Source organism: Crinia signifera, chromosome 5 (genome assembly GCF_055691185.1).
Source record: "Crinia signifera chromosome 5, ASM5569118v1, whole genome shotgun sequence".
NCBI lineage: Eukaryota > Metazoa > Chordata > Amphibia > Anura > Myobatrachidae > Crinia > Crinia signifera.
The window spans coordinates 52,054,657-52,079,980 of NC_139221.1; the positions used below are offsets into that span (position 1 = coordinate 52,054,657).

A 25,324-nucleotide genomic window follows, 5' to 3' on the forward strand; every position below is an offset into this window, starting at 1 on the left:
AATCATACGAGTTACATGACAGACACGAACGTAAAACGTGTTTCTTCCCAGAGTCTCTGCATTAGAGGACAAGCACAGTGTCCCAGATACTACTGAATCTGAGCGCCTGGCTCAATGCCCACATAGGAAACCTGCCTGGATGGAGTGTGCTGTACTCATAAAAGGCTTACAAAGGAGTCCATCATTAAATATGGATATCTAATGTGTATTTGTGTGAACATGCTTCATTTAATGCTCCTTCCACGTTTGAAGTTTTTGTTTAATGTTTTTCATTTTAGGAAATGAGTAAATTGTCACTTTATTCCCATAGAAAAGATTGTACCCCACGAGACTTGTGCCACATCTCGCCCTCACTGTGTTACACTGACAGGAGTAGGACATTGTGGGCTTAGGCAGAGTACAGTTTATGTATACTGGTCCTCATTCCCATGGTGCACTGCTTCAGTTTGAGTGTGATGACAAAGAATGTCTCTTTCATTAGATCTATGTTCTATATGGAGAATTTTCTGTCAATACAGGAGTATTCAATATATACGCCCGTAGGTCTGAAAAAGCCAACAGCGAGATTAGGGGATTGTTATGTTATGTGGAAAACTAAACATAACACCCATATACACATGCTGAACATCTCATGCCAAAATAATGGGCATTACTAGAGAGTCGGTCACCACTTGTCTGCAGTGACAGCCGCCCAATGCTCTGGGAAGGCTTTCCACTAAATCTTAGAACCTTGCTGAGGGGTTCCACACGTAAATGCGTTAGCGTAGTCAGACACTGATGCTGGATTATAAGGTCTAGCTTGCAGTCACCATTCCACCAATTCATCTCAATGGTGTCCACTGCGGTTGTCCTCTGGGCGCTGTCTCTCAAATATGAACCAATCTTATGTACCTTAGAACTTCTTATTTACTCCTAAATAGCCAGCGAAACACATGGGAACAGTCCAATGCCTACAGGGATATACCTCTGATGGGCACAAGGCACACTGAAGATCACAATGGAGATAGTTTACCTGGATACTGAAGATACATGCAATCCTTATTGCGCAGCGAATGCCCTCCAAACAGAGAGAGGCGACGTCCGTGTCATCACAGTCCTGTAACCCCACACTGAACGCTGCAAGGAACGGAGTCCAGGCCAACTGCAGAACAAAGGAACACACATCAGCTCCATGTAGAGCATCGGATCCCGGAAAGATGGAGAAAATGTTTTTAGCTGGAAATTAACATTAATTAGTTGGTGTTATAGTGCTAAAAATGAAGCTCATAGCATTTGCAGATACAGTACAACATAAGACACTACTCCATACACACACACAATCAAGAATTTACCCAAAGTATCCCTATGAAGAATATGTATGTTATTTATGTTGTAGTTCTGTGTATTTTATTTAATTGCTATTCTTGTTTACCATATCGTATATTTTTGTTATTCCCCTGCAGAGTGCCTCCTTCCTGTTTCTGATGCTAAATTCGCCATTAACAGACTATTGGTCCGCATTGTGTTTGTTAGAGTGATTTAGTTGTGCCATACGATATAGTAGAGAGAAGTGAAAAAAAAAAAAAATGTATTGTGAATATCGAGATTTTTAAAGAAGAATAAAGTGCATATTGCGGGATAGGGAATTTTCTCCCTGGTTGGCCGTGTAATTTACTAACATATTTATTATTACTATCTATTTACACAGTGTAGAGTGTTATTTTACGGCAGTTTTCTTAGAGTACTGCAAAGTGACAGGCGATTTAAGTGAATTAAGTGTTCCGTATATCCTCAAGTGACTTTAAAATAACGTGGGCCAATTCTATTTGGGGTTCTCACTATTTATAGGGCGCTTGATTAATCAGATTTTATATCTCTGTCTCGGGAAAAAGTTCAATCCAGCGATGCCAGATTTTCCGGTATTTGGGCAGAGTATTTCCACTAATGTGGAGGTACTTTTCATGCTTAAGTGTATAGTTTACTAAAGCTTTCCAACATATCAATTTTGGTTCATTTCTGGCCATCCAGTTTCTGGCCACAATAACCTTTGCCATCGTGCATAGGTTGTTGATATATTGCCGGTCTCCGGCCTCGAGGTAGCGGTCTTCAAGAATATTTAGAAGACAGCCTTTTACTGTCAGGGCAGCTCTAGGAATTCCGCAGTCTACCATCGTTTGGATGACTTCTTCCCAGTACAGAGATACGTGCTGGCATTGCCATAACAGGTGAAAGAACGTTCCCGGGCTGGCGTTGCACTTAGGGCATATTGCTGAAGCCCTTCCTTTAAACTTAACCATACGCGTGGCGGACAAATATGCTCTATGCAAAATAAAAAATTGGACCTGTTGTATCCGGATGGCACTTGTAGCATTAGAGATGTGAAGGACCGCTGTATGCCACTCCTCCTCCTCTATTGGTCCTAGGTCCTGTATCCACTTCCTCCTCAGCACCTCCATGTTTTCCTTACCCTTTTCCTGATTTAGGCGTGTGTATAATCTACTAACTAATTTACTCTTCCCGCCTGCCTTGATTATGGTTTTAATCGGAGATTCTCGGAAAACCGGAGGTTTCCCTGAAAACTGAGCCTCAAGGGCAGTTTTTAGCTGTAGATATCGATAGAAGTATGTTTTAGGAAGACCAAATTCGGTCTTAAATTCCGTAAAGGTTTTTATTCTACCCGGAATATGTATGTTATTACACAAATAGAACAGAAAGGTTCCCAATGACTATGACCTCTGTGGGGATGGGCACCCAGTAACAACGGCATTGAAAAGGGAATAAAGGCTTACCTTAAACATTGGCCTCACATGTTCCAGATGAGTGGCGCTGGTGAATGGGGCCTGCACGTGACTGACTGCCTCCATCAGCGCCTTTGCCGTCTTCGCCATCTGCTCCATCTCTAAGTTGTACAACAACCTCCTCTGCTTCTCACTAGCCACACCTGTAGTAGTCATCGACATGGCAGGCATTACAGAAAATCTCTGACAATATGCTACAATTAGAGGAGATCATCACGGACCCCCATAGAGGGAGATTAGAACCTGTGGCCAGCGTAGTGATCCACCGAGCCTGCAAGGAGCTTCCTTGCGCTCGCCCCCCCCCCCCCCCCCCCTTGTCGAAGTACCGACTGCCAGGATTCCGATGTCAGCATACTGACTGTCGGAATCTCAACAGTCGGCTGGGCATACCACACCCACTTAGGAAGGGTAAGGCACTAAATGCTCAGATATAGAATTGGTTGCCTAGGAAGGTGTCACATGCCAGTTGGGGGATGCATTCTGTGTACATCATAAAACTTCTACAGGTACCCAGTGTTGTTCTCACGTCACGCTTCCTGTCACACTACGGTGGCCATCTTGCCATAACTGCTACTTGCAATGTTCATAGCGGTATCCACTGTACAGTACCCTGGAGGAATTGCAAAAGGGTTGATATTCAAGGGAGAATATCAGAAAAGAAACTCCCGGGTATAGAAGGTTGTGCCCCACCCGGGAGTTTCTTTTCTGATATTCTCCCTTGAATATCAACCCTTTTGCAATTGTACTTACCTTACTCCCTGGGAGCACCTCCACAACAATATTATATATTATAATTATTCACTCATATGTTGATTGGAGATAACCTTCTTACTTCATAGCCAATTAGTCCTGTGCCCTTGGCCTCCATCCCCTGCCCCCTTTCCCTGAGCTACAGTTACCCTGGAGGAATTATAAGATGGTCACAGAATTTGTCACCACGGAAATTTAAAAAATAAATAAATAATATAGCACATTTTGGTTGGCATGACTGGTGATTCCACTATGTTTGAATGTGCATATTACGCGTGTTGCACATCTCTGCAGCCAATGTTAGCTCTAGAAAATGGCTTCTGATATTTGTGAGCAGGAATGAATAATCCTTTACATCAGGAAGTCAGTGTGAAAGTGCATTTTGCCTCTATACTTCCTATAAAACAAAAATCCCAACCTATGAAAGGGGTAAAGAACTAATTCAGCACCTTAAGACAACCCAGCTATTTACACTCGTAAACCTATAACTGAATATAAGTAAATAGTTCCATATTAGAACTAAGGATATTAAAGAAGAGGTTATGCATCTATGGAGGTGTCATGTTTTCCACATACGGAACTCGCTCACTGGTGTACAGAAAAACATGGAAACATTTAATAAACTACAATTATACTTTATAATTAACCATAGAGTACAGTGATTTTCAACCTTGTTACCTTGCGGCACACTAAATAAGATTTTAAAAATTGCCAAGGCACACCATGAGATCCCCACAGGGCAAATCACATTGGACCCCACAGGAAAAAAAAAAAAAATTGGCCCCCATATAAAAATGAAAATAAATCACACTGGTCCCCACAGGTAACAAAAATAAAATACATTGACCCTTTACATGAAAAGAAGAGCATCTCTAGATCTGGGGACACACTTGAGAAGAGCTCAAGGCGCACTAGTGTGCCACGGCACAATGGTTGAAAAACACTGATATAGTGCATACAACCTCAGACCTCTTCGGCTGTGTCATGTTACAATGTTAAAAACTGCTGTTTCCTACTAGATCAGCTTGTAGATTATATTTAACAAAAACTATTTAATTTAAAAAAAAATTAAATTACAATCAGCAATTATTTTATTTATTACGTTATTTTATATTCCGCAGTTTTTTACAGAGAATATTTGAACAATCACATCAGTCCCTGCCCAAGTGGAACTTACCATCTATATTCCCTACCACGTGTACATGCACACACATTCATTCTAGTGTTAATTTTGTTGGGAGCCAATTAACCTACCAGTATATTTTTTGGATTGTGGGAGGATACCGGAGTACCTGGAGGAAACCCACGCAAGTACGGGGAGAATATGCAAACTCTACACAGTTAGAGCCATGGTGGGTATTGAAACCATGACCTCAGAGCTGTGTCCGTACTGCCCCATTATTAACTTTACTTATCGGTGTTACATTTCCTTGTCCTGGGTCAGTGCTTCCCAAACTTTTTTGAATCACGGCACCCTAGAGCAACAACATTTTGTCAAGACACCCCCCTAGGTCATACATTTCTTTTTGAGAAATTCTGAAACAAATATTAAATTAAGTAAATTGTGTTTAAATGTCATCCTTAGGGTGAGTCATATGGTGAGGAATAGGATTTGCTTCAGTTTGTCCACATATGTTATGATTGGCAGCCAGCAGCACTGGTTTTGCCTGTTACATTGACCATTAATAATTTGAATTGTTCCAGGACCACCAAGCCGAGGCACCCCTACAACTCAGGGTGCCAACGCACACAGTTTGGGAACCAGTGTCCTAGATGGATGCAGCTACAGGATTATATTACACATACTGGCTCGGTACCTAAAAAGCATAAAAAGTCTGACATGATCTCTGTAAGCAAAATCGAACCCAATTAATTTCATTATTGTGCTTAGAGAAGAACAAAACCCAGATATTCCATCAGTCCTAACAGCTCAGACTTTTCTATAGCTTTAGAGCAGGGATGGGGAACCTTCGGCCCACCAGCTGTTGTTGAACTACACATCCCAGCATGCATTGCTACAGTTTTGCTATTTAGCAAACCTAAAAGTGTTGCAGGGCATGTTGAGATGTGTAGTTCAACAACAGCTGAAGGGCCGAAGGTTCCCCATCCCTGCTTTAGAGGATGCCACCTAGTTTATAGGAACAGGATGTATACATATTCACAGGGACAAGTTTTTGCAACTCACTTGGCTTGGACGATTTTGTGGGGATCGCTAGCTCCTTTGTCTCCTTCATGGAGATTTTCTTCCCGGCAATTTCATTGTAGATAGCAGATAGATACTCTTCAGGAAGATCTTTGCTGTCATTAATACCTCTGTTCATTTTAATATACTGTTCTTTTGTCATTTTGTTCTTCACCTGCGTGACAATAAAGCTCAATGAAGAAAGAATGGAAGGCGGAAGGATGAGCTGCAAGACGTTGTTCCCGAACAAAGCTAATTTACACAAGCTCGGTAATCCATATAATCAGACAGTAAATTTATTTTGCATCATTTGAAGATGACATACAAAACCAATTGCATCTTGGGTAAATTTACTTATTGCATATTGGATACATTACAGCAGACTTATAAAACTTAAATTATGCAGTTATGGCAAATAAAAATGAGTTGTCTCCTCATACATTTACATTCAGTGTGAATACTATTGCGCACAAGTAACAACATAATTATCTAACGTACCTGCCGGCTGTGAAGATCGGTTGTTAACATGATAATGGAATATGCCAAAACATAAGCCGTATCTGCACTAGCAAACAAGGTTTGTCTGAAAAATAACAACATAATGACGATTAAAATATGCATAAACTTAATCTAAATGAAAGGTAATTATAAAAATAAAAATAATGTGTAATCTAGATTTCCCTATTTGGAATGATTTTCATTTGACTGTGGTTTGGACAGCCCTTCAATATAAATATGTGTAATAATGTGTTCTTGTATTTAATCTGACACAGGGGTGTATTCACTGCGGCCGGCAAGGGGGTTAAACGGTGGGGATCACCGAAAACAAGCGTTCCTCGCTGTTTAACCCCCATGCCAGCCGCTCACCCTATTGAACATGCCGGGGAAATCTTTGTTGTTAGAGGACATCGATGATTCCCCCATACAGTGAGGCTCGTGGCTAATGCAGGGAGCCTGCTGTTTTAGCGGCTGCATACGCCATTTCCCCCTCGCTCCAAAAACCTAGCCGGGGGGAAATGGCATGTGCAAGGGGTCAGTTGAATACTGATCCTGCCAGCTGTGACAGCGAGCAATCAGCTCTGCTCACCGTCACAGCTCGCAGAAAGCATTGAATACACCCCACAGAGTTATACAAAAACAAATCATTAACTAAGACACTGTCCTATAAACTTTAATATATCTTAATAACAGATGCATCCGGGTGATTTCTGACTGTCATCATTCCACAGGGTAAAGTGGGTGGTGCTTTTACATATAGGGCAACTTACTACTAGTGGCCATTTTGCAAAGTCCCCTTCCTTCTCCTACAGGAAATTATTGTTACTTTAAATGTATGTGCTAAGAATTCCACCTTTGTCTGGCACATTTTTTATTACTAGGTGTCATTCAACAGCATTTGAACATTGCCGTTTTTCATCTTAAAAATACATGAAATGTCCCTGTAATTGCACAGTACATTGTGAAGGGTGAGAACTCATCTCTGCCCAGGAGTATGACTCAGCTTGGAACCTAAGAATGTGAGGAATTATCAGGTCACAGAAGTGTGAGGGCTGCCCTCTACCACCATCAGTATAATGAATACAATGGTCCCAATGATGAACCAAGACCGCAGTGTAACATACCCCTGATTGCACTCTAAGTAGCGCGCAGCAAACTTTTCCATTAGGCGGTCAATTTTTTGGGCTTCACCGGGAAGGCGGAATCCTTCCAAGAACAACCGGAGAGCAGACACAAAGTCCTTCCCCAAAAAGTCATGTTGGTCCACATACGCATACATTACTTCTTTGTTAAATTTATCATGGTCTCCAAGGAACTCTCCCACCTGAGTCTGTAACACACAACATAAATAAGATGATGTAACCAGTGTAGTTATATATAACAGCTACTGTATAAAATATAGTCATTCTAAAGAGAACTAAAGACTTAACGCTATGAGATGAATAATGGATGTTGATGCCATAAGTTGGATTCAAGAAACATGCTACATGTACATTACAATATTAATATTTAATAGGCACTAACCGCACAAAAATAAAATAATTTAAGATATCAAAGTGGGATCATTTCATATACAGTATAGGAATGTGATTAGTTGTTTTCTCCTGACAGATCAGGTGAAATTTAATAGAGTGAGAGAATCAGAAAGTGAGAGATTTGGTAAGAAATCTCCATATTTTTTTTTTTTAAGCGGCAATCATTTACACTGCAAAACCCAGTTTGATTTTGCAGTGTAAATGATTGCTGCTTTAAGAAAACTGGAGATTTCTTACCAAATCACTCACTTTCTGAATTTCTCAACCCTATTAAATTTCACCATGATTTACAGGAACGGAGATTGTGTCGCTGGATACTCTCATGAAGATGAGACGGACAGTTCAGTTCTGCATATACTGCAATACACATACCTCCCAACTGTCCCTCTAAACGCGGGAACGACCCGATTTTCGGGAACGTTCCAGCGTCCGGCAGTGTCCCGCTGCGGGGGGTGGGGGGGGCCAGATGGGAGTCCCCCCCAATCTCACAGAATAGACGCTATGCGAATGCGCACAGCGTCTATTCGCGGCCGAAAACGAGGGCGTGACCTAATTTGCATAAGCCGCACCCTCATTTACATACACCACGCCCCCTTTTCGGGCGCACGCGAGTGTCCCTATTCTCATATTCACAAAGTTGGGAGGTATGAATACATAGTCAATTGTATTTTATTGGGATGTATTTGCCAACAGACAGTGCACTCTGTATGTCCCCTGTACCCTGTTCTGAAGTGAGAATGACAACCTATAACAATAAGATCATGAAGATGTTCACAACAGCACTTCGTATCACAGAAGATGAATGTGCTGATCTTTTGAATGTGTAAGCCCCTGCAGAGTTACATATCACAGGGCAGGGTCATAGGAACAGAATTAGACATTGCCCAAAGCAACCAATCAGCTTCTGAGGTTTTATTTCTCAAGTACAATCTATACAACGATATGTTGGAATTGATAGTCTATTGATGATCTCTCCCGTTCTATTTCATCCTTAAGTTAAAACCTTCAAAAATCCTAAAAAAAATAGGGAATTTATTAACCAAGCTATCCAATTGCTGAAAGACCGGTGATGCAGTCAATTTACGGACAGTCAAAATATTGATGGTCAAAATACAGACAGGCATTGGCCGGCAGTCAAAATACTGACACGGTCAGAATTCTGACATGTTCCAATGCTGACAACGTAAAAACGCCACCATTTAAAATGTCAACATGTTAAAGTCAAGATGTTTTTCATGATATTTTCTTTGAAACTGTTCTTATTTCACGATCCAAGTAAGCTTAGAGTTAGTGCGCCCGAAGCATGTAAAGCACAGAGAGCAACGGGAAGAGACACAGTACACTTATACGGTGGCCATGCCGACACAGACATCAAAAAAAGAAATGTTGATTTTTTAAATATCTGCATTTTGACAATGTCTACAAAATGAATGTCAGCATTTTTACTGCCTGCCAATGCCTGTCGGTATTTTGACTGTCAGGAAATCATAACTGAGCCCAAAGACAGATACTACATTCAAACAAATTCGAGTGTTTTGACTTTGAAAATCCAAGTTCCAGCTTTTCTTAAATAAGTAACGAATGTTCAGTGAGTGCAGAAGACACTGTGTGATACATTACACTCAGAAATGAATGTGAAAAACTCAGCCAATCACAGGCGGCGTGCACATGCTGACTATTTACTTATGGCTAAGCCGAGTATGACCATTTTCCAGATGGAAATTAAACGCAATAGCAGTGAAATTGATGTTTTTTATTTTCAAAAAATATTTATTTAGCGCATCTTTGCCATGTCAGCCGCCAGGTAAACACACTGTCCGCTGAAATTAATAGAAAATCTCACTGGCCTGAAACAAGCGAGATTAGATTTCATGCTTTCCATGGCTTTGCACACTTTGCTTGATTAAACCAGTTCAGCAATGCAGAAAAGTAAGTATGCTTTCTCCGATAGCGAGATGAATGTAAAATGTTTTTTTGTTTTTTTTAAGTTTCACATAGTGATTTGCCTTTAGTGAGATTATCATGGAAAAACACATAGAAAATTTGATTAAAACTAACCATTGATAGAGCTTCCTCTAAAGAGGCAGTTTAATTAACAGCAACTTTTGCGAAGTTGGAACCAGAGACCTTATAACGGCACTGTAGGCCATGGGCAAAGCTCTGCAATGGGGGCCCTACATACCCCTTCATATGAATCCATTTTTGTTAAAAAAAAAAAAATATATATATCTATGTCTTAACCCTTCGGTGGTCCCATGCCGTATCACCACATGCTTCTATACAGTGGCAATGGCAGTCAGCACCAACTGAAGGATACCTCCAGCCAGTGGCTCCAGAGGGAGAACTGCAGCACAGTTAAAAATTCAAATAGGGGAGCCACACCAACTGCCATTCCAAACGGACTCAATGGCAGTTGGTGTCCTCCCCCCCCTCCCCATATCTGAGTTTTGAAATTTGCTGCAGCCTCACTTCTGGAGTCGCCACTGCCTCCAGCCATCCACCAATGAGTATGCTGGGAGCCATGTCGAGAAGGCTGCCTGCCACCTCTGATTTTCTGTAATTCACAATCTGGTTTAACCATTTGAGTGCCAAAATATCCTCAAAATATCCATCAAAAATGCCAGCGCCGCTCACAGCGACTGTTCTTTTTTTGGGTGCAATATTTACCAATACCTCAATGGGCAGTATTCAATGAGAAAATTCTCTGTGTTTTATGGAGAATTTTTGCTTTTTTCGCCTTGGACGGAGCATTTTGCTCTCCAAAAGCGAGCAACCCTATTCAATGTGAAATATTCTCCGTCTTTCTAAGTGATTTTCTCCGTGTCTCTCCGTGTAGCAATTCTCCATCTTTTGATGGGGAGCTGGAATGTGAACTTTTAAACTAAAAGTTTTTTTTTTTTTAATTTTGGTGTAAAAAAATCAGGTTTTTTTTTCTGTGAAGGGGCATGTTATTTTTATTCATGTGCTTATAGCACATGAATATATATTTAATTTAAAAAAATATATATATTTTTTTTTTACACAGTGCAGCCAGCAGGGGGCCGGAGCGCTCGAGCCGCTCATTACATATTCATATATTCACTGCACCCGATCGTTAATATGCACGATCGGGTGCAGTGAATACTGGGTCCCCCGCTGGCTATAGGGGGGGGGGGCAGCCTGTGCTGCCTGGGTCCTGGGGAGCCCCCCTCCCCACCACATTCCTCTGGAGCAGCCAGGGAGACTTTAATCTCTCTGGCTGCTTCCGTCCCCCGGCTCCCTGAAAGCTCCCTGCCGCGGACGCTCGTCCACTGCAGGGGTTAAGACTCGCCGCGAGTGGCGGCGAGCATCAGCCACATTGAATAGTGGATAAAGTGCCGTGACGGAGAATCTCCAAACATGGAGAATCTCTGCAAAAACACGGAGAGTGCATGGAGAGCGAAATAAAACGCTCTCCATGCACGGAGAATTTTCTCATTGAATACTGCCCAATGAATTGACTTGGCTGTATGTGTATTTATTTATACTAAAAAAACAGTCTCTGTGGTCGCCGCTGGCATTTTTAGCGGATATTTTGAGGATCACTCACAGCAACGTTGGCACTCAAAGGGTTAAAGAGGGTCTAAAATGCCAAAAAAGTTATTTTCTGTGGGGAAAGAAGGTGTAAGGGAACAGGAGGAAGGGGCAGCACAGTAGTCAGAGAAGGTTGGTACCTGCAAATGCCTCAAGTGCCACCATATGGCTTTAGAGCCAAAGTCCTGCAGCACCAAAGAGTAATGATGAGGCACATCTCCAACAGATGATGCAGTGATAACTACCGCTCTATATAAAACATACTTGCAGAGAGGTAGCTTTACATACAGCTATATCTTGGAGCGTAAAACAGATGCAGGCTTCTTCTTTCCATGCGCCATGAGCGGACTATGGAACTGTTTCAGAAGCATTTACACTTCTACTCAAAGGAAAAGAGAAACGCAGCTCAGGGCAAACGTAAGCCTTTCAAACATGCAATAACCAGGACAAAGCGTTTGTCTTCATACATAGAAGCATTTTAACAAATATATTTAGGCATGTGACATTAGTATTTTGCTCGTAATCAATGCAGGCTTCGCCCAAATTTTTGTTTTTCAAAACCGGAGTATGGTGATCACAGAAACCACGGTTCTTCGTGTCAGTCACACATACAACTGCTCTACATGTGGCACTACAAAAACAGGTCCCAGGGGTCACAGCAATGCGTTTCACGAACACCAAAGGGCAGCTTCCTTGAAAAATCTGCCCTTTGATTAGAGTGACATGCATTGGTGCGACCCCTGGGACCTGTACACTTCCACCATCTTAATCATCTGGACCTTTGTTATTTCTTTCCCTCAATAATTTGGAGTACCCACTCACTTTGGAACTAAGCCGCATTCTAGAGAAGACCCGCTTTCGATCATAAAGTCCACATTTGGACTGGAAACCTCCAGCGACACCAAGTGATCTATCTATCTGGACTCCCCATTGGGAATATAATTTGTGGTACTTGTGTATTATAGCGGCGCCCATCGCATCGCATACCAAAAGGCATGCGATATCGCGTGATATTGTACAATGTCATACAATTTTAAAATTGTATGACATTGTATATGGCATACAATGCGATGCAATAAAAAATTGTATAAGCACCCTAATGGGTGCTTACAATGTTAAATGCACCCCCACGCCACCCCCCCCACTATAAACGTGAACCCGAAGCGTGGCAAGTGCAGCGAGCCCGCGAGGGGCGGCGGTACGCATCCTCCGACCTTTTCATACCCCCACTATCCACGTCGGCGTGGAGTTGAGAATAGAAAGTGTGGCGAGCGCAGCGAGCCACCGAGCCCGAAGCGTGGCGAGCCCCGCGAGGGGACGCGGATACCTGTGAAGCCCGCGAAGGGACGCAGATACCTGTGAAGGTATCCGCTGCGCTCGCCACGCTTCGGGCTCGGTGGCTCGATGCACTCGCCACACTTTCTATTCTCAACTCCACGCCGACGTGGATAGTGGGGGTATGAAAAGGTCGGAGGACGCGTACCGCTGCGCTCGCCCCGCTTCGGGTTCATGTTTAGAGTGGAGGGGTGGCGTGGGGGTGCATTTAACATTGTAAGCACCCATTTGGGTGCTTAAAAGCACCCTTTAGGGTGCTTATACAATGTTTCATCGCATAGGGGGCAAAAATCGTGTCACATCGCATGCCATCGGGTGCATGGCATGCGATGCGATAAAAACATTGCGCGATGAACATCGGGGGCGCCGCTATAATACACAAGTACCTAATTTGTCTCTCCGTCCAGGTTTTTCATCTTTCCACATATCTCCAATCAGGTCCCCATTGCTACTTTGTTTTTATATTTGACTTTTTTATATATATATTTTTTTTTTATACAGATGGAGCAGGCTCCATCTTTCCAGGGGCTGGTGATTTCATCGCCAGCAGCGCGTGCCCCATGGCTACGGAGCTGGCTCCACCACCAGTCACCTCCCCCGGTGCCCAGCGCCGCCCCCCCTATCCCTGGCCTTCTCCCTGAAGAGGAGACGGGCAGGATGCCGCCACGGCACCGTCCTGAAACTGGGGCGCGCGTGCGTGTGAGATGCACGCGCATCCCAGTCAGATGGAGCACCTCTGCACCGGCGATCGCCAGCACAGGTATGCCAGCGCAGGCACACACACACCCCCCCCGGGCCGGAATCCAGTCCCAATCCGCCCCTGCTGTAGACTATGTACAAATTCTGAATATTGCTAGGAATTTATGATCAAATGTACTTTGCACATTTGAGACATGAGTAATCCCGGATGGAATTCTGACTGGAACAAAAGGTTACAGAGCATAATATAACATGGACTTCAGAAAAAAAAAATCAGAATCAAAACAAGTCCTGATCCTCTCATCTGTAATCACAAAGTGTTCTACTGTGATGAAAATAAACTCATTCTTACAGAGTCTAATCTCTCCTCTTGATGCAGGAACTGTGCAATATCTTCTGGAGTATTTCCCAGCATTCCCTGCTCTTGCAGATACTGGATTCCTCTTTTTGGCTTCTTATTAAATCTGCATAATTAATAACAAAGGGAAATTAAAGACACATAGAATTAATGTATGCAGGAATTCAAATTTAAACTTCAAAAGGCGTTTGTTTTATACACGGTCTGAACTCCAAATCAACATTATTCTGAAAAGCAGACATCCTGGAACACAATATAAAGTAGTCTGTTTCGCTCAAGAGAAACCTTTATACATTAGCCATGGAGCACTGCTTTGTGCAGCGGGCAGGAAACTCAGCTATGGAACACATTAAATTAAGTGCCTCACTGATTCATGTTTTAGCTACAGTTTGTTGCTAGTATATAGTATATTTGCAAACTTAAGCTTTGCAATCTGAACTGATTAACTCGTTTCATCATTACAACTTAAAATGACTGTAGAAAGGGCATTTTGAGCGAGAATACATAATTCCTATTTAAATCACGTTTACTTCATTTTTTGATGCACAAATATATTACAGGTCGGGTATCCCGTATCCGGGCATCCCGTATCCGAATTATTCCAAAAACCGTGTTTTTTTGGAATAATTCAAATTTTTTTTTTGTTCCCCCCCCTAACCCTCTTTTAATACTTACCAAGTCCTCCGGCATCCATAGCAGGCCTTCAGCATCCTCTCCGGCGTCTCCAGCGAACCCAGGAGTGCTTTGTGCGAGTGCGCGCGCGCCGGTGACGTCACCGGCGCGCCTGGGAACTTGCGCAAAGCACTCCTGGGACCGCTGGAGATGCCGGAGACGGTGCTGGTGGCCTGCCGTGGACGCCGGAGGACTCCATGGACGCCGAGGGACCATCGGGGACCCACTAGGGGCAGGTAAGTATGGCTAAAAAAAAATTATTCCAAAAACCGGAATATTCCTTATCCGGAATGCTCGTGGTCCCGAGCATTTCGGATAAGGGATACTCAACCTGTAGTAACGATAAATAGACCCTACCTACACTAGACTATAATCATTAACGATATTGTTAATTATATTATAGTGCATATCGACTAGATTGTACACACTCTGGCCCTTATTCAATGCGGCCGGCGAGGGGGTTAAACAGCGGAGAACGCAGAAAACAAGCGATCCTCGCAGTTTAACCACCGCTCCGGCCGCTCACTCTATTCAATATTCTGGGGGAATCCTCATTCACCCAAACAGTGAGGCTCATGGCTACTGCAAGGAGCCCGCTGCATTGAGCCGCGAGACTCGCTGTTTTAGCGGCCACATACGCGGATTCCCCCTCACTCCGTTTCGGAAAAGAAAACATAGGAATCCTTTAATACATGACACAGGGGTGTATTCTATGCAGCCGGCAAGGGGGTTAAAGGTGGGAATTGCTTAAAACAAGTGATCCTCGCTGTTTAACCCCCACGCCGGCCGCTCACCCTATTCAACACGCCGGGGAAATCCTTGCTGTTGGAGGACAGCGATGATTCCCCCAAACAGTGATGCTCGTGGCTAATGCAGGGAGCCCGCTGCATTTAGCCGCGAGTCTCGTTGTTTTAGTGACCTCATATTCCCTTTCCCCCTCGCTCCAAAAACTTAGCGAGGGAGTAATTAGCGTATGCAGGGGGGTAAGTTGAATACTGACCCTGTGAGCTGTGACAGCGAGCAGGCAGCATTGAATTGTGGCCTTAATATTTAACGGTGCTCGCTTCCGCTTTAACAATGCCCTCCTTTATCATGCATGTACAGTAATGGTAAGTATGTGTGCATTTGCAGATGCCACCCTGCTGGGTACGGTCCCCATAGACATCTCTTGGTACACACATTGTGTAGTGTTTAACCAGCATTAGAAAGTATTTAACTGTGTTCAAGAACAGGATGACGACATGACAGAGTAGCGATGACGACAGATTACAGGATGTGGTTGTTTTGTGCATAGTTCCCACGCGTTAGGTACTCTACGGTTGAACTTACAAATCTATCCCTTGTTCTATTATTTCTTTTTGCTGTTTCAAAACTTCAAACTGTTCGGGGTTGTCTGTGCCGGACATCTGCGTGCTGTAACTGCCGATGCCGGAGGATGTGGTGGAATCCAGAGAGTTCAGGCTTCCATATCGGTTTATGGTCTCCAGGTGTTTGGTCTCATTCGTCTCTTGTTCAACGGGTTTTTCCTGTCCTATTGTAGCAAGATAATCAGTTAGGAAACAACAATGCCAGATTTCCATACATACTGTATGCACTATATTCCACAAAAGTAATAATTCCAGAAAAGACTGTACAGATGTGTCCTCATACACCTAGCATGGTGCAAGATTCTCGGCATGACTGATCCTCTCCGAGTGGTAGTGCACCGAATTCTACCTTAAATTTTGCATCTTAATCGCTTTCCTGAATTAGCAGAGAGAGACGCTCACACTGTTCTAACGACACTAAGCTACGACTTTAATTGTGTAGGAATCGTGCAGGTGTCACACACGTACAAAGTTGCAGATTAAGCGCAATAAAAATTGGTGTGAGGAAAGCTGCAGCTACACGCATTACAGTCTTTTTGCACAGATTGATTGCACACAGATGTGCAAATGTCACACTTGTATGCGTACACTAACATTACAGCTTTGGGGTATTTTCAATGCATGTCAAAACTGCCGTCTTGCCAAAAAGACGGCAGTTTTCCACATGAATAGATCGGAAGGGGTTCCGACCTACTCGGTGCTGTTTTTTTCCGGCAGGTAGAAATGTTCTGACTCGTTGAAAACCAGGTGGATTGACGGAATAGCCGCTAATCCACCTGCTTTTGACGGAAACACTGACAAAAACCGAAAGGTTTTGTCCATGTTTACGGCAATCTCAATCCGACCTGAAAAAACGTCGGATTGAGGGAGGATGGTGCCAGGTGAGCAGCAGCAGCTTACATGGTGCTGTCCTCCTGTCTGCCGCCGCCTCCCATACATACTCGCCGCCAGCTCACCCGGCCCCGTCTCGGCTCCCGCCATCACACTAACACGGTCCCCGCGTCAGCCGGGTGAGCATCATTCAGAGGCCAAATCAGACATCCGGATTTGGCCGCTGAATTGAATAATGGATGCCGGATCCATTCCGGCAAAAGAATTTTGGAATGGATGCGGCATCAATTGAATATACCCCTTTGTCGCTTCCAGTAATTTTATTAATTCTGCGCAAAAAAGTGCTCGCAGTGGCAGTGTCACATGGGCGCTGGAACGTAAAGAGTGGCTATTTGGCGTGACTGAAGCCACAGTACAACAGGACACATCTGTATACCGCTGTTAGATATTCTTACCAAGGGTTGACTGGGAGTTGGGATTCACATAAAGGTCCTTACTCCACTCTACCATACATTTCAGAATGGACACCAAGCACTCCAAGCCTTTCTTTCTCAGACTCAATTCCTGTACAACAAAACATATTACAAGGTCTGTAAAACACAAACATTCAATACACACCGAATGGTCAACTTCACTTATATAAAGCCCTGTACCTTTCTACTAACTCCATTGCAGCATGACTATTATGTTACATACTACCGTGTACAGTAAGAGACACACGCTATATACATACAAAAACAGTTTAACAATAACGGCACCAGTGAGTATTATTAAGCTGTAGCTGTATGTTCCTTTTTTTTTTAACCTAATTAGCGATTTCATCTGAATGATTTGTGAAAATTTATACTGAAATTTTTCACTTGTATTTATTCTGGGACTGGGAATCTCTGAATCCATTTAGATATCTGACGAGAGGGAGCCCAAACCCTATTGCATCAGAAAAATAAGTTTTAGAAGTCGTATATAAAATAACATATTGATGCCCTTATGCTGACTCTTCGCCAGTTGCTTATTCACCAGGTTTAAATCCCAGGTACAAATCTTATTATGAAAAATTACCTTGGTGGCAATAGCTGGGATAGTTGCTAAACTTGCTTAGTCTAATTATTTCTCAGGTTAATCCTGAAAACAAGACCTACGGTGTATGCACTTAGGGGGCAGAGGTCAGACCTTTGTATATTGAACAGGGTGGATTTCTGCAAAGACCTTATTATTACTTGCTAGTTATATCTTGCCCCACTGTATTTTCTCAGCCACTTTCAGTATAGCTTGTTACACACTGTTGTGGCCTACACACGTAGCGGTGTCACTAGATCGCTTCGAAAATGCCCCTAAATCACGCTGCGCGCATCGCTTTCGCCCTGGAGACTAATATGCAGCATGCTGGATAAATCTAGTTAATCGCCAGGGCCAGGACCAGTGTTCTCAATGGGCTTCTTAAATAGTAAACGGTGTACTCCTAATTCAACTGTGTGCAGGAGCATTTTAAGCTTTTTTTTTTTGATGCAATAGGTTTTGGGCTCCCTCTCGTCAGATATCTTATAAATGTTATAGTCAAGAAACCAATTTTGGGGTTCAAAAACTATGACAAATCAACAATGGGGTTCCCAGAACAATGACACACTGGAATTCAGGAACGTACATCCACAAAAAATAACGCAGGACTCCGCACACTAAAAGGTGCTTCACGTGGCATCCAAGAGTGGATAACCCAGAGAGTAACACTTATACAGCTTTCAAATCCCCAATACACGGTCGCACCCCGGGTTTGGACACAGGTCCGTCCCGGGAGCGACCAGGCATTTGCGAGGTGAAGCGCCCCTCAGCGACCCGGTAATAAGCCATGTCACTGAGGTCACATGGGTAAAGAGCCGTGTGTCATCGGGTTGGTGGGGGAGGAGGCAGCACTTGGATCTGACGCTGCCTTCTCACTATAGTATAAATGGGACCCGGGTAGCTCAACCCGGGTTATCCGTTTACACTGCCCAGCAACACGGGTAAAACCCTTCTTTTAACCTGTGTCGGAATGCCGTGTTGCTGGACCCGGGTTTTTCCTGTTGGCGCTTAAAGACAGCACAGTGATTCGGGTCAACCCGGCAAAAATCCGGGTTATTTGTGCGGTGTAAAAGGGGTATAAGATACTGCTATAGCTGACCGTAGTTCTAATAAACATTATTCATGCTAAAAGGACCCATGTAGTAAGAACAAGTTGCTAAACAACATGAATATAAGTCCCCAATTCTGTAAATGCAAAAAAACATAAACATTTCTAAATGGAGAACATTAACTCCAAACAATTTATCACTTCAAATGAGTGAAAATCAAATTAAATTCTTAATTGGCTAGGAATTGGCTAAAACTTTAATCACCAGGAAAATTACATAGTAAGAGTAATTACATACCTGAACATTTGACACGCCAAGTTCCTGATTGCCTCTTCCTTGAGCGATCTTTGAGAGATCATTAACCAATCGTTCAAAGATGTTTGCTGCATTCAAGTCACAGTCGTAATTGACATAAATATCCACCACCCCTTGGGCATCTGCAGGAGGCATAGAACAAAGCGGAGGGGATTAGAGCCAGACACTCAGACTTCTGTCATGTTAGCCAACAGCAAAGAGGTCAGGATTTACAGATGGTGAGATACAAGCGCAGAATATAAGGGAACTCATACCTGCACAGATTCTGGTCAATGTCTGAATAACCATCCATTTGTGATCAAATGAGCTAGTTGAGGTTTCCAGGATATAAAGGAAAATTTCTTTGAAGAAAACCTAAATCGAATATAGACTGAATGCAATTAGTTGTCAGATACAAATCACACTCATTATTTGTGGTCTATTCACATAACATGAAATGCAAAACTCATATTTAACATCTTATTTGCGTAGGTGAATAAAAGGGCGGTGCACGAGCTCCGGGCGCCGGAAGATAACAGGGTGCCGGAACCATGCCTGCACCGCCAGCTAGCCCGCACCCCTGCCCACTCCCCACTGTGTCCAGGTGAAGTGCTTCAATTTTCAATTCATGTCTCCCACTGGACCGCTAGCCAATAGGCGCTTGCAGTACATCATCTAATCAGAAGCAGCATTTGTGGCTGCTGGACTGCGAGCATCTATTGGCTAGTGGTCCAGCAGGAGACTTGAATTGAAAATAGTGGCTGGGAGCAACAAGCAATTTTAGTCCCCCTTGGCAACAAGCAATTTCAGTCCCCCTTGGCAACAAGCAATTTCAGTCCCCCTTGGCATCGAGCATGAAGGAAAGTGGCACTTATGTGTCAAATGTGTAATGGGCATTACGGTTTGTGGCTTTTTGTGTAATTGGTAATACAAAGTTTTTTAAAATGTACAATGGGCATTATGGTGTGTGGTATAATGTTAGTCCGAGTCCACTTTTCAGCGTGCAAGAGCCCCGCCTACTACAAATTGGGGGGGACTAAGAAACATGCCCTTGCTTCAGGCACCATGGCACCTAGCTACACCACTGGGTGAATAGAACAAAGATTAAGCTAGTGATATTGTTCTGTTATGAATATATTGCTTTCTTTTTGGGGAATACAACCCTAGCATATTGACAATGTTTCACAGAATGCTCATACATACAAGGACTACATTCCATAGTGCATATAGGAAAATGTTGCTTATTTACTGATACATTTTCTGCTAGTCACTACGCGTACTTATAAATAAATAAAAGAAAACTTGTGAATAATTCTCTGGAAACAACAAGGATTAACCCTTTGTGTACAAACATCTCTGTGAGAGACGTGCAAAATATCTGCTAAAAAAATGCCAGCGTCGCTCACATTTGTTATATAAAAAAAAAAAAAAAAAAAAAAAATTGGGGCAGATGTATTACGCCTGGAGAAGAGATAAACTGGAGATAAAGTGAAAGGCGATAAAGCACCAGCCAATCAACTCCCAACTGTCATTTTCAAACACAGTTTATGGGATGGGGCTTTATCTCCACTTTATCTCCAGTTTATTTCTTCTCCAGGCTTAATACATCTGCCCCATTATGTGAAAAAGTATAAGACTATATTTCCGATATACGGTAAAATATTACAGGTCATTATGATGAATAAAACTGTTTGCTCGGCAAATTTGTATGTGACATTCTTGTCACTCCAAGGGTTAAGCATTACATATGCATCAGACAAGTATAGTGGGTGGCCAGTACATTCCATAGAACAGTTGTGACCATGTGCGTACCTCAATCTGCATCTTAAGATGTAGCTTGAAGTTCGATAACAGTGTCAAAAAAATGGAGAGAGAAAGCTCAAAGACTTCAGGGACGGATGAAACCCCATTCTTTGACAGCGCCACACAGAGGTACTGCTTGATTGCATTGATAAACATCTCATTGGTCTTGAAGACAGGGCCAGCATTCTGCAGTATAGACAAGAGCAACTGGAGTGATAGTACCTTTGAACGAAGCTCATGGGATCTAGGCAGAAATAAAAGAAGATGGGGTTATGAAATAGGCAAAGTACGTGGAAGAAATAAATGTCATTCCGAATAAAGCCAACATAACTAGTTCCAAACCACACAGGGAACTTAAAGGAAGGCATCTATAATGCACAGCACAATTCTGCAACACTGCACTGTACAATGAGCAATTTATGCTGTGTTGTGATTCATTTTACACATTGTGATTCCTCACTATACCCAAAAGGCTGCTTTGTGCTTTACAAACAATGAGCAATCTGAAGCAAACGCCAAAGGAGAACCCACAGCAAGAATGCTGTGTACAAATAAGACAATATAAATAGATTGGTGTATTCCTAGCACAATATAATTAGACCTCAGAGGAGCCAAAACACATTTATCCAGAGTATCAGATATATGCTACGGACTGGAACCCAATTACCCACGCTGACCAATTGAATCAGCGGGACTTACCCAACATGTTTAACCACAGAGGTGCACTTTTCCCCACAGAACAGTCCTTGATAATAGGCAACCTCTGGGGTTTAAGGTGTATGAAACCTAACTGAATATGTATCTTACTGGGAATCAATGGCGTAACCCAGGATTTACTGCATGGGGAAAATGCTGTTTATTTAAAAAACTCTGGGCATGGAGTTATTCCTCGCATGTCACATCCCATGGCTAGCTAGATTCCTAGCATAAGGACATATATTTCCGTTTCAAATAAATAATAAAACTCAGTTTGTTTTCCAGTTTCCAATAAATGCTGTATACATCCTACAGTGCTGAGTAACACAGGATTCCACAACAGTTCCATTACCGTGGACCAGGGACCATTGTTTCCTGAAGTCCCTAATACTCTTCTCACACCAGAAAATGCAGGGACTTATTGGGAATACGGTCCCCGGATCATGCAGGGACATTCCCGGGTTGACCCCTTTCACACCAGGCTAGTCCCTGCATTCTCTGGTGTGAGTGGGGAGATATAGTGCGGGCCACGGGAGCTCCATGTCGCCATAGCGGCGGCAGGGCAGGCAGGGGCACCCAGCAGTGGAGGCGGCACCTCCGTGTCCCCGCAGCGATGGTCAGCACCCGGCAGCTACTGTACGTGTCCCCGCAGCAGGTTCCTGAACAGGACCGGGAAGCTGGGTAAGTACCTTTCACACCAGCCTGTATCCCGGGCTGGTCGCGGGAGCAATCCTGCTAGCTAAGGATTTTGGCCGGGGAACCTTTCACACCACCGCTAGTCGCGGGTTGTTCCCAGCCCGGGAATTCAGGCTGGTGTGAAAGGGGTATAACTGAGATACAACAGTGACATAAGTACCCCCTCTCCACATTCGGTGAAACTGCCCAGCCTTAAGAGGCCTACACAAGGGGAGATCTGCTGAGCGTTCTGAGCGATACTAGATCACTCAGCAAAATCTCTCAGCACACAGCACTGTCAGCGCTGTGTGTTGAGCGATCTGTCAGGGCCAGTGATTTCCGGTGAGAACACTGGCTCTGCCCAGCGATATTACTAGATTTATCCAGCATGCTGGATATTAATCACCAGACGATAGTTAAACGTGGGACCGCACATCACTATTGCCCCAACACACAAAACCATATGGGGCATTTTTCTAAGCCAGCCCTGGTCAACCTGCGGCTCTCCAACTACAAGTCCCAGCATTTGCAATTATTACGCCACCTAGGTGGAATAATATAACAGGCGCTTTGAGGTGAGCGATTTGGCAAGCTGCTACCACCGTGGGGAGGTCAGGCCCCAAAACAAAAGAGAAACAAACAATAAATGGGGTGGTGGAGCGCTAATAAAATGCTATGACCAATTGGGTATTACAATTTATTAATAATAAAAACTGATGTTTCACATAAAAAAAGCAATTGCATATAGAGACATATTAATATGGCTGAGGTTCAGCCCAGTGATACATATATAAAATCAATAAGGGTGTACAGCCTGATATTGGGTAATTGGGAAATAACAATAGCTTTAAGACAATTTTTCTCACTTGTTCCAGAAGTTGACTCTCAAATTGTGGAAAAAGGGGTATGCACCCAGATGTTGTAGGGAGAACTGGAATGGCCAGCCCTGGTCAACCTGCGGCTCTCCAACTACAAGTCCCAGCATGCCTTGCCTCAGTTTTGCTATAAAGGAATAGTAAAACTGTAGCAAGGCATGACAGGATTTGTAGATTCTATTCTGATATTATCAAAGGAGATGCTGGGACATGACGTCCCTCAATAGCTGTCCTTCCCTATTCTAGACGAGATTAAGAAATTCTACAGTACTGTGCAAACGTGTAATAGGCTGGTGTGGAAAAAGCTATCCAAAGGAAGAGTGCTTTCAAAAATAGAAGTGTGAATCGTTTATGGTCAGCAATTTGCAAAGTGAACAGAAGAGAAATCTAAAATAAAAAAAATATGCAGTATGACCACCCTTTCTTCTAGGTACACTTGCACAAAGTCAGGGATTTTGTAGGAATATAATCAGGCATATTATTCTCCAATCATACCAAACAGGTGATAATTATCATCATTTTATATATGTCGGTTGAAACACATTGGGGCAGATGTATTAAGCCTTAACAAGAGATAAATGCAACAGTGATAAAGAGAGATAAACATCCAGCCAATCAGCTCCTAACTGCCATGTTACCAACTGTGTTTAAAAAAAGTCAGTAAGGAGCTGATTGGCTGGACGTTTATCTCTCTATCACCCTTACATTTATCTCTTGTTAAGGCTTAATACATCTGCCCCATTAACTGAAACAGAAACAGCTGTGTATGTTTAAATCTGGGTGGGGAACAGCCAAACTCTGTTACAAAGGTGAGTTTCATATCTCGGATTATACACCATGGCAAGGCTGAGCACAACAAGATACAAGGCAGTTATACAGCACCAGTCATAGAACCTTGCGTTCTGGTGGAATCGATGCAATAAAGAATACAGTATCTATCCTTATGTATCAATGCCTATTTCCCTATAGATTGTAAGCTTGCGAGCAAGGCCCTCCTACCTTTTGACTGTAAATACCCTGTTTTTTGTATCACTGTCTCCTTTTGTAAAGCTCAACGTAATCTGCTGCGCTATATAAGAAACTGTTTATAAATAAATAAATCAGCAAGGTGAATCTTTTTGTGAATTGATTAAATTGTTATAACTTCTATTTTTGAAAGCATTCTTACTTTTTTCCACACTGGCCTAAATCTTTTGCATTGCATTGTATGTGTGTATATGGAAATCCACACCCTGAAGAGTTAATAGTGCTGCCAAAGCAGTTAATACAGGGCATTGGAAGTCCTCTTCTTCACCCACGATAAAGGATTGGTTTACCAGACTGGACCATTATATGAACCTGGATCACCTCCTTATGTGCATGGAGAAAAATTAAGTTTTGAAGTGCCATCTGGAAGGCTTGGTTAAAGAACCTAATAAGGCACTGAATGCAATGGACGTCTTGCTCCTCTCCACCGCATCACTGATTTTGGATAATTCTGTCATTAGTTCCTAAAATTTCATTTCCTATGTCATGTATATCATTGATGAATAAAAACATTTAAAAAAAATATAATAAAAGTGGGACAAATAACAATTGTAAGAAAATGAGCGGGGTGTACAAAATAATAAAGAAACAAAAAAGCAGCTGATTACAAATCCAGCAGGATCTTTTACGCATCCAATTACATCAGTCGGAATTAATTAAAAAGTTAGGTCTCAACTGTAATTTTTGTTTTGTTTTGGTACGCTGGCTGCTGGGTCCTAGAGTATGATCATGTGAGAGATGTTCTTAAATAATGTGGATCTTATAATGAAACGATGGATCATTGAGGCCTTTGTCTTAGGCCTCATTCCCACCATCATTAACATGCTTTTACTGGTGCTTTTAATGCATGGAATTGAACCCTATCCAGTGACCCAATATTCACTAGTATTCTAGTATATTCACTTATGGTTAGGAACATTGGTCTCACAGTGCTGTCACACAGAAACACCTGCAATCTCAATTACCACCCGCATGTCACATACAATAACATTTGTCATAGAAAGTCACTGGAGGTTATCCAAGCCCCAGCCAGTAACCAGCCTTCCACCTTACTGAGAACACTAGAGCACACTGGGGCAGATGTATTAAGCCTTAACAAGAGATAAATGTAAGGGTGATAGAGAGATAAACATCCAGCCAATCAGCTCCTTACTGACTTTTTTCAAACACAGCCTGTAACATGGCAGTAAGGAGCTGATTGGCTGGACGTTTATCTCTCTTTATAACCCTTGCATTTATCTCTTGTTAAGGGTTAATACATCTGCCCCAGTGTTGGGTGCCGGATGACTCATAG

The 25,324-nt window shown here is 42.9% G+C and overlaps 1 protein-coding gene across 2 annotated transcripts in view; it reads right to left on the reverse strand.

Moving 5' to 3' along the window:
* Positions 1–25,324, reverse strand: part of ARFGEF1 (ARF guanine nucleotide exchange factor 1) — a 176,131-nt gene that overhangs the window by 52,991 nt on the left and 97,816 nt on the right. For both annotated transcript variants that reach the window (XR_014474840.1, XM_083187219.1), the window contains exons 10-20: positions 20,768–21,002; positions 19,231–19,330; positions 18,959–19,098; positions 17,012–17,120; positions 15,688–15,889; positions 13,681–13,792; positions 7,332–7,537; positions 6,208–6,292; positions 5,713–5,884; positions 2,769–2,920; positions 1,013–1,141 (exon numbers count right to left, since the gene is read on the reverse strand). Coding sequence is in view for 1 of the 2 variants with exons in the window: in XM_083187219.1 (XP_083043345.1) it covers positions 1,013–1,141; positions 2,769–2,920; positions 5,713–5,884; positions 6,208–6,292; positions 7,332–7,537; positions 13,681–13,792; positions 15,688–15,889; positions 17,012–17,120; positions 18,959–19,098; positions 19,231–19,330; positions 20,768–21,002 (1,642 nt within the window). In the remaining variant the exon portion in view is untranslated. The remainder of the gene's footprint in view (positions 1–1,012; positions 1,142–2,768; positions 2,921–5,712; positions 5,885–6,207; positions 6,293–7,331; positions 7,538–13,680; positions 13,793–15,687; positions 15,890–17,011; positions 17,121–18,958; positions 19,099–19,230; positions 19,331–20,767; positions 21,003–25,324) is intronic.